Here is a 10,529-nt window from a genome sequence, read left to right on the forward strand (position 1 = left end):
GATCCTGTGGCGGGTGTTGTGGATAGCTGGCGAGTGTCAGCCGACCCTGCGCCCTAGCTACCCCGGTGCTTTTCTGACCGGAAGAGGCTTGTGCGGAATTTCTCTTTCTGGTTCTATCTGTTTGGCATTCTGAGGCTTCTTGTATGTTTATTGGCATTTCTTTTTTAGGTTAGGAAAGTTTCCTTGTATAATTTTGTCTAAGATGTTTGCTGGCCCTTTGAGTTGGGAATCTTTGCTTTCTTCTATACCCATTGCTCTCAGGTTGTGTCTTTTCCTTTTGTCCTGTATTTCTTGAATATTTGAGATAGGAGCTCTTTGGTTTTTGTATTTTCCTTGAGTGTTGTTTCAATGCCTTCTATTGTATCTTCTGCCACTGAGATTCTCTCTTCTATCTTTTGTATTCTGTTGGTGATGCTTGCATCTGTGACTCCTGTTCTCTTTCCTAGATTTTCCATCTCCAGAGCTGTCTTCCTTTGAGTTTTCTTTAATGATTCTAGTTCCATTTTCAGCTCCTGAACAGTTTTGTTCAATTCCTTCACCTGTTTGATTGTATTTTTTAAGGGATTATGTGTTTCCTCTTTCAGGGCTTCTACTTGTTTATTTGTGTTCCCTTGCCTTTCTTTAAGGAAGTCACTTATGTCCTTTTTAACGCCCTCTATCATTTTCATGAAATGAGAGTTTAGATCTGAATCTTGTGTTATAGGTATGTTGGGGTATCCAGAACTTGCTGTAGTAGGAGAACTGATGGTGCAAAGTCAAATTGGTTTCTGTTGCTTATATCTTTACACTTGCCTCTCACCATCTGGTTATTTCTGGTGTTACCTGGCTTTTCTGTCTCTAACTTGAGCATGTCCTTCCTCTGAATCTGTGATCCTGTGATCCAGTGAACCTGCATGTGTCAGAATACCTGGAGAGTCAAGTTTCAACTGGAGTGTGGGCTGTGTGGGATCGTGTCCAGCACTGGTACTCTGCTCCTGGAACAGGTGGGAACCTGAAGACACCCATTTCTTCCATTTTTATCTCACTATTATTTACAACATTGTAGATACAAAAATCTTGTTTATGAATATATGTTTTAATTTATAAAGCTAACTTGTATAATGTGATGCTATCTCTTATGAAGTATTTAATGAAGTTGTATGGATTAACATATCTATTAGATAAGGGGCCCTAAAACACATGAAACTCAGAGTTTAAATTATCTGATTATTGTAGATAGTATTTCTTTACATCAATAATTAACCTACCCTTCATAGCTATTAACTGTGCATCATTTCATTTATGTCTCTCTGTCACACTAGTTCACCCTTGTAACTATATTTCTTCTCTTTTCTCTGTTTAATACTCATTTGAAAGTGTATTTCTTTTATTTTTGAGATTATATTGTAGTTACATCATTCCTTCTTGCTTTTTTCCTCTCCAAATCCTCTTATATACCCCTCCTTGTTCTCTCCAAATTCATGGCCTTTTTATCATTAATTGTTGTTACATGTGTATATGTTTATGACTATACATATGAATTTCTAAATATATCCTACTTGGTCAATGCATAATACTACCCTTTAGTATGTTTTCTGTTTTGAATATCCAACTATTGTGCTCTTCTCTTTGTAAGGCTATTCTTCTCACTTTTAGCTTGTTTTATTTGCCTGTAGATTTTTGTGTAGGGTTGTCTTACCTTCTTAATTTTTGTTTACCTTAGATTCCACAAATACAATTATGTTTCTTCCTAGATTGGGCTCATTTCATTATTATTTATATTAAAGGAGGAGGCAGAGTCTTCTTTGTTTTAAGGTCCAACAATATCTTTTCAAATTGCAAACTTGACTATATTTCTCATTTACACACTACTCATCTTGTTCTCTTAGCCTGGTTACTAACTCAGCATTTAGCTGAGTATAGTCTTCATGCTGTCTCACTCCTGCCTGAAACTATCTCAGTCTTAATCATCTCTTACTCTGTTCAGAGTATTCCTTTATTTCTTCTATTGGTTCACACCCTATACTATCTGAAGACCCACATTAATTCATGTTTTCCATTTTCTTTTTTTTGTTTTGTTTTCTTTTTCTGTTTTGAGACAGGATTTTTCTGTAGCCCTGGCTGTCCTGGAACTTACTTTGTAGACCAGGCTGGCCTCGAACTCAGAAATCCGCCTGCTTCTGCCTCTGCCTCCCAAGTGCTGGGAATAAAGGCATGAGCCACCACGCCCTACTCTCCCATTTTCTATACTTGTGATATTAATAATCCTACTTCCATGACCTCTTTGTCTTTCCTTGGCTGTTAGCTCCTATACATACATGCATACATACATATTTAGACATGCACTCACACATACCTGTGTCCTCACACATCTGTGAACATGACTATACACACAAAGCCACCTCAAACACATCCACATGCCTTGTCCAAAAATAAAGTATAAACACTATTTTTATAAAATATGTCACTATGGAGACAACATCAATTTCACAAATATTTATTGAGTTCTTCTTCTGCAAATCTATATTGTATAAGAGAAGAAATAAGAAAAAGAATCAAATTTTATCAAGAGTAAATGTTCAATTGCTGAAATTGTTCATAAAAAATGTATTTTTAAAAAATAGTTTGATTTTCAATATTGTGTGTATATAATGGTTCAAAACTTTAAGCTGATTTACTTAAAAATAGACTTTTACAAAAGAAAGTAACTTTTACTTTATGAATACAAAAAATGAAATAAATAAAATCAAGATTATTATGTCTGAGCAAGCTCTGAGATGATTCATAAGAATGTAGAGACAGTCATGGATAGAATTCAAGTCTACTGAAATGAAAGGTTTGAAGAGGCCATATGTTTGTTAGTTCATGTTAAAAATAGTTAAACTTCCTTTCAGTAGAGAAAATAGCCTATATTTACAAGGTGATTTAGATAATTGTTGAGTAGGGCTGGAGAGATGCCCCTGTGGCTAGATTCTGGATGTATAGAAGACTAGGCATCCCATCCCAGAATCTGCACTCCACAAACCCCATGTAACTACAGCTATAGGCAACACAACACTCATATTTCCGACGATACCTTTATTTATTTGCAAATATACATATTATACATACTCATATTTAAAATAGAAAAATATTAAGTATTTGTTTACTAGGTCATTGAGATCATTGTAAAGGATGGTCTGCATTTTCTGTCGAGGTCTTATGTGCCATTTAAAAAAAATAAACAAATGGGACATTTTCATGAATTTAGAGGCTAAAACCAAATAGATAACTTCCAATTATTGACAGTAATCATTAATTTTTCAGTAGCCCGTTTTACTTGAAGAATATTTAAAAATGGCCATGTGTTTCTTTCCTTTTGAATTGATTTTTATTCTGAAGTAAGCTGCTATATCAAATTAAAACGTAGATTGGAAGTACCAACAAGGATAAAGGCTGCATTTACTTATCATCAAGTTCCAAAGAAGCTTTCTATAAACAAAGTACACACAAAAATATCACAGCTACTAATTTCATCAGAATTTGAGCTACTTCTTCTATTTGTAGTAATGACTCCATTAAAAAAAAACTAATATTTATACTTTAAAAATCCATTATGAGAAAAGACCAATTATTTGCATCCTTTCCTTTAAGTTCTTTTACTATGCTTTCAAACAACATCAGCATGATCCGCTGCCTTTTAGTTTTAGAGTATTAAGAACATAGTCTCGAATTTTCTTGGTCCTAACACCATAAACAATGGGGTTAAGAAATGGTGGAACCAATAAATACATATTGGCTATGAGAATATGAGTTCGGGGGGCCACATTGTGGCCAAAACGGTGGGTCAGGAAGGTAAACCCAGCTGTGGAGTAGAACACAACAATGACACAGACATGTGAGCCACAAGTGCCTAAAGCTTTAAGACTTGCTTCTCGGGATGGGAGCCGGAAGACAGCACGGAGGATCAGAACATAGGAGATGGCAATGAAGAAACAATCACAGGAGCCAATGCCAAAAGCAACACCAAGGCTGTAACGCTTGGTGGCTCCTATCTCCAAACATGCCAGCTTCACCACAGCCATGAACTCACAGTAGGTGTGTGCAATGATTCGAGTTCTGCAGTAGGGCAGCTGCTTAAGCAGGACAGGGTGTGGGGAGAAGAAGCCTACCCCACGCAGCACCACAACTGCTCCCATCACAGCGATGCGGCTGTGGGTGAGAATTGTGGCATGGCGCAGTGGGTCACAAATGGCCACATAGCGATCAATGGCCATGGCCAAGAAGAAGCCAGATTCCATGGCAGTGAAACTGTGGATGAAGAACATTTGAGCAAGGCATGCGTCGAAGGTGATATCATGAGCTGCCATCCAGAAGAGACAGAGCATGCGTGGCAATGTGGATGTGGAGAGGACCAGGTCAGTGACAGATAGCATGCACAGGAAGAGGAACATGGGCTCGTGGAGGCTGCGCTCTGCTCTCACCACAGCCAGGATAGTGACGTTCCCCATCAGGGCCACCATGTACATGGAACAGAAGGGAATCCCAATCCAGACATGGAGGTGTTCTAGGCCTGGGATGCCCATCAGCCAGAAGGTGCTTGGAGAGAGTTGTGACTTATTAGCTGGCCCCATGATGGCACTGCCCACTGTTTGTGGCTGAAGTCTTTCCTGTACAGCGTGCATGTTTTGGTAAGGTGGTTACAAACAATTCTGAGAATCATTGAGAAATAAAACTAGAAAATCCAAAAGTATCATGTTAGATAATTCTCATCTTTGTGATGTGTGTGCAGAATCCTTTAGATATACTTCTTTACAATGTGCACCCTGCAGCGAGTCTCGTTATAAATCAAGAATATCACGAATTTACTCAAAGAAAGCTTTGCTAACATTTATATAATAAAGTAAAAATTCTTTACCCATTTGTAAATTTGGTGTTTCTTATACTTATGGATTATCTTTTAATAGTTATCAAATTAAAATGGAGAACATATTCAACACTATTCAAATTTTTTCTTTATGTCTCAAGAAAGATATGTTTCTAATACTTACCTGAATACTCTTATGAGATGCTTTTTATTTGTTAGACAGTGTTTTCTTTGGTTTTCAGCTTTTCCTGTTACTATCACAGAAGCCTGGAGCAGGCTCTTGTCTTTTCTGTGGATATCTGTAGGCTCCATGGTCCTTCACAGGACAGAGTAGTCTTCCCAAGATTGGATGGTGACAATTAGTTTTTTACCCATTTTTTGTTGTCTGTTTATTTTTCTCATGCGGAATATCTATCTATCTATCTATCTATCTATCTATCTATCTATCTATCTATCTATCTATCTATCATCTATCTATCTATCTCTATCCATTTATTTTATTTTAACTTTGAGAAACTCTCATTTTACATTTCAACTCTTCTATGTGCCTGATTTATCTTATCTCAACTTACATTATTTCTGAGCATATTAATCACAACAGAGATTAATACACCACGTATTTCTTTTGATACTAGCATTATTAAGTTGAGACTATAATTCAATTCACATCATTTTTTAAAAGGAAATGAAGGAGACTTACTTTATGGCTTCTAACCTAGGAAAGGCACTAAGCCTTAGCTAGAAAAATCCATGAACGTTTTGAAATTTTGACTGTTAGAGAGTAGAACCCTGTAAGCTTTTAGATAACACAGTAGCATCACAGATGAGTGGGCAAGACACAGGGACTTTAACACATCTCTTCCTAATTACAAAGCTTTTGTCATTTTATTTGTGGCAAATTCACTATATTCTGCTTTGATTATTAAATATGCAGTCAACTATAATCCACCAATGCTTTGGATTAATTTAAAAGAGATTCTTCAATGTAACATTACATAAACTTCGGCTTTGCACTTCTGTATGAAAACTGATTTACACTAAGTTTATATTAAGCATAGCCCATTAATTTTGTATGCTTATGTTCGATATTAAAAATGTAACTTAAATGAGAGTTTTTGAAATAAGTTCATATCAATTGAAAGGTTCTAAAAGGATCTCAGTAATGTGCTTTACAGATTAGTAATAAATACGTGGAATTTAATAGCAATGAAATTACCAGTATTAAGCCTTGACATTTTCATTATTTGATAGTCTGGTCAAGTATCTCATAAACTGGTATTTGCACTCTATGACATACTTGTGTAAATGTAAATGTCATAAATCTACTTAGGTTATTGATTAGCTACACAGTTGTATTTGGAAAATTTTGAGTGTTACATGGGACCTCTAAAAATATTTACTTAATTTCTTTATATTATTATAATTTTGCCCATTTAGAGTTCCAGAAACATTAAAAATCATGTTTATAAGCAATGTCATTGCTTCTGACTTTTTCTTGACTGATTTTGTTTACACCATAGAGTCTTCTCATACCTTTTATTTTGTATATTTATAGCTATAATAAGTTCTAAGTTGCTGGATTCATATGCTATGTGTCTTATGTATCAGTTTCCCATGTTGGAGGATGGGAAAACCAAAAAATTAAACTTTGCTAGGCACTGTGACACAGTCTTTAATCGCAGCACTTGGGAAGCAGAAGAAGCTCTATCTCTGTGAGGTAAAGTCCAGCTTGATCTACATGGTGAATTCCAGGACATCCAGAGCTATTGAGTGAGACCCTGCCTTGGAAAAAAATCATTAGGATGTGCCAGATAGGAGCACAACCTTACATAAAGCAACCATCAGAAGAACATTAGTATTTGTTCATTATTTCTTAGCAAATTTGGATCTAGCATATTCTCTGAGTAAAGACATGGCACGATTAGAATAGCAAATTTGATAATAAAAATCATGGTTCCGGCTTTTGTGCCAGCACGGTGCTCTTTTGCCTGTTCCAAGTGGGCCGATATAAACATTATAACATACATCAACCAGACCATGCTTCTCTGCAAGTTAACCTTTTTTTTTTTTCATAAGTCTTTTCCTGTCCTCCTTTTTATTATCCAGGTAAAGTTTCATTATCCTGAAGCAATTAGGCTGAATAGAATTCCATCTGTGGTTCTGTGATTCCTTGCTAGTTAACCTCACATTGACATTTGTTGCTAATATGTGCTCTCATTGGAACTTTACAATTTTCTTATTTTTGAAAAACTTAAAAACTGTGGTATATCTTGTTTAGTGAAATACAATTATTGGGTCAACTGATTTCTTTTTTATTAGATATTTTCTTCATTTACATTTCAAATGCTATCCTGAAAGTCCTCTATACCCTTCCCCTGCCCTGCTCACCAACCCACCCACTTCTGCTTCCTGGCCCTGGCATTCCCCTTTACTGGGGCATATAATCTTTGCAAGTCCAAGGGCCTCTTTATAAGTTTAAATTTCTCAATGTCGAAGTCTTGCATAAGTTGGCATTGCAATGATCCAGCACAAAGTCTAGCACCAGATTCTTTATGTTATCAACAATTATTCCACATAATTAAGTCATTGTTTAATGTGGAAAGACTCCCAAAAAAAACTTGTTTCAGCTCCTGTACTTATTGTGCACCTGAAACCTACAATTAAAACACAGAACTAAAATACCATGACTGAATTTTCATGTACTTTAAAATTTTTGATATTTTTACTTTAATTAAGATTTAATTAGATTATTTTGCCTTTCTTTCCTTTACTCAAGTCCTCTCATTTCTCACCCTCTATCTTCTCTCATGTCTACCCACTTGCTTCCTTTCAAAACCATGAAGTCTCGCTTTTCACCAACTTTTCATCTTAAAAATTAAAATGCTTTTCTTCTTTATATTTTTCCTTCCATAAGACATGCTGTGATTTTGCAAACTCTAAAGCTAAATAGAACAAAAATAGGAATATCTGTGCACAGATATGATCTGCCCTGGCCGATTATAATGCTGTTAAAATCTAATTCAGAAAGAATGTCTATCAGTCTATCACTCTACACTTCAGTTAATACACAGATACACTATATATCATTTATGGAAAGATGTACCTATTTGTATATATATACATATATGTATATGTGTATATATATACATATATACACACACACACACACACATATATATATATATATAATCATTATTGTCTTTAACTTTAGTATGTATATTTGTAGAATGGAATGTTACCTTTCTGACGATCTCATAATTCTATGAAGAAGTATATAAGAGTACAGCCTTGTTTGCTCTTTCTCATTCAGTATTTCTGTTCTTATTCTTCCAATTTAAAAGGGACCTGTTCTCCAGAGAGCTGCCTTTGATATGCAGATAAATGGATGCTGTGTTAATAGGACCTGGAACTACAGCTCACTCTGGATCCATCCCAGATGGAGCAATGATTAGTGGTCCTCTGGGGTCAGTGTCCATTTCCCAACTTGTGGGACCTAAATTCCTTTTAGTGAGAATAATTATCACAAACTCTCTTTCAAGAAAAGTAATAAATATATTCTTTCTTTAATGTGTTCTGAACACTTTGATATTTAATATATTTGCTGAATATATCCAAGAGTATTCTTATCATGAGTCTTCCTGATGTCAATAACTTGGATAATGATTTTGTTGTATAATCTTTCCTCTAAAAGTTGTACCTTGTATCTGATTTCTAGTTGTAGATCTCTATTTTTTAGATATCATTACATATGAAAAACTTACCTTTCCATAATCTTACTCAATACCTTTCCTATACTCAGTAACATTCTAGTATGTTCCTTTTTATACTCGATCTTTCTCAAAATTTCTTTACTGGTTTGTATCTTACTAAAACCATATTGTCTTCTTTTATAAATTTTATTTAGGTATTTTCTTCATTTACATTTCCAATGCTATCCCAAAAGTCCCCCATACCCTCCCCCCACTCCCCTACCTACCCACTCCCACTTCTTGGCCCTGGCGTTCCCCTGTACTGGGGCATATAAAGTTTGCAAGACCAATGGGCCTCTTTCCACTGTTGGCCAACTAGGCCATTTTCTGATACATATGCAGCTAGAGACACGAGCTCCAGGGGGTACTGGTTAGTTCATATTGTTGTTCCACCTATAGGGTTGCAGACCCCTTTAGCTCCTCGGGTACTTTCTCTAGCTCCTCCATTGGGGCCCTGTNCTCCTCGGGTACTTTCTCTAGCTCCTCCATTGGGGCCCTGTGATCCATCCAATAGCTGACTGTGAGCATCCACTTCTGTGTTTGCTAGGCCCCAGCATAGCCTCACAAGAGACAGCAATATCAGGGTCCTTTCAGCAAAATCTTGCTAGTGTAATGATGTCAGCGTTTGCAGGCTGATTATGGGATGGATCCCCGGGTATGTCAGTCTCTAGATGGTCCATCCTTTCGTCTCAGCTCCAAACTTTGTCTCTGTAACTCCTTCCATAGGTGTTTTGTTCCCAATTCTAAGAAGGGGCAAAGTGTCCTCACTTTGGTCTTCGTTCTTGAGTTTCATCTGTCTTTTTTTACCTGCAGAAATCCAAAGTCAAACTCTTCTATTGACCTAAACTTCTTTTCATCCTTTCTGACTTCACTCTAGGCTTTAAGTGACACGAAAGTCAGGTCTTTTATCCCACATAAGCCAATTCACAAGGAGCACAACAATTTCCCTTCTCTCTAACAAAAGAGAGAAAATTATTTTTTTGCAGACTCTTTATAGTTTGAATATAAACTATCCCTCTCCAGGCACATGTATTGGACCCCAATGGTTAGTGCTCTTTCAGGAGGCTCTAGAATCTCAATGGCATTCAGTCCAGCAGGAGGATGATCATTGGAAGCTAGGGGCAAGCCTCAGGGTGATGTCATGCTGTTGACTCTTTCTCCCTCTTCTTGTACATGGTCATTTCTTCTCCTACTTTTCCTCTGTTTCTCAGTTCCCTGCACACTGCCATGCCATTCTGGGCCATCTACGGTCATTAGGCTTTTATTTTCCTAATTGTGGCTCATGTTTTCCCAGGCTTCAAGTAACAAAATTGCAGCACGTGAACAGTTTCCTAAAGCTCTTGAAAAGTTGATACATCTTATGACATGAGGGGTTTCTCATATCAGCAAGCATTTGCTGATTCATTTTTAACTTCTTTCCTTTATTGTTGTTTCATCTTGTTTTATTTTAAAACTGTTTTAATTACATTTTTCACACATACTAACCTGGGAAACACAATTCAAAGCTTCAATATATCTTCCTTCTTCCAAATGTAAAATTTGGCATTGAAGAGTCATTAGGTTGGAGAATTTTACCTTCTCTGCAACTTCTGTAATTTTTTCTAACCACTAAATACTACTTTCCTTTATTGTTCCATAAACAAACTGAGCAACATTTTTTATTGCATGTCTAAAACTTTAAATTTAAAGTTTTCTCTCTTTTCTATGATTTTTTTCTTTGCCCGCATTAAATTGTGAATCCATTACAAACTGTATCTTATTTTCATGATTTAATTATTTTTCTTCTTTTCTTTATTAGGTATTTTCCTCATTTACATTTCCAATGCTATCCCAAAAGTCCCCCATGCCCTCCCTCCACCCCCCTACCTACCCACTCCCACTTTTTGGCCCTGGCGTTCCCCTGTACTGGGGCATATAAAGTTTGCAAGTCCAATGGGCCTCTCTTTCCAGTGATG

At 36.3% G+C, this 10,529-nt stretch overlaps 1 protein-coding gene across 1 annotated transcript; it reads right to left on the minus strand.

Moving 5' to 3' along the window:
- Positions 1 to 3,629: 3,629 nt before the first annotated feature.
- Positions 3,630 to 4,628, minus strand: LOC110299324 (olfactory receptor 52M1-like). Its single transcript, XM_021168999.1, has one exon. It carries the CDS (start codon positions 4,590 to 4,592, stop codon positions 3,639 to 3,641), a length of 954 nt encoding a protein of 317 aa, XP_021024658.1. The 5' UTR covers positions 4,593 to 4,628; the 3' UTR covers positions 3,630 to 3,638.
- Between the last annotated feature and the right edge of the window lie 5,901 nt (positions 4,629 to 10,529).

This window comes from Mus caroli, chromosome 7 (genome assembly GCF_900094665.2).
Source record: "Mus caroli chromosome 7, CAROLI_EIJ_v1.1, whole genome shotgun sequence".
In the NCBI taxonomy this organism is placed as follows: domain Eukaryota; kingdom Metazoa; phylum Chordata; class Mammalia; order Rodentia; family Muridae; genus Mus; species Mus caroli.

Bases quoted from the DNA above. Each gene is read 5' to 3' on its own strand.
- LOC110299324 (XM_021168999.1), bottom strand. From the start codon at position 4,592: ATGGGGCCAGCTAATAAGTCACAACTCTCTCCAAGCACCTTCTGGCTG.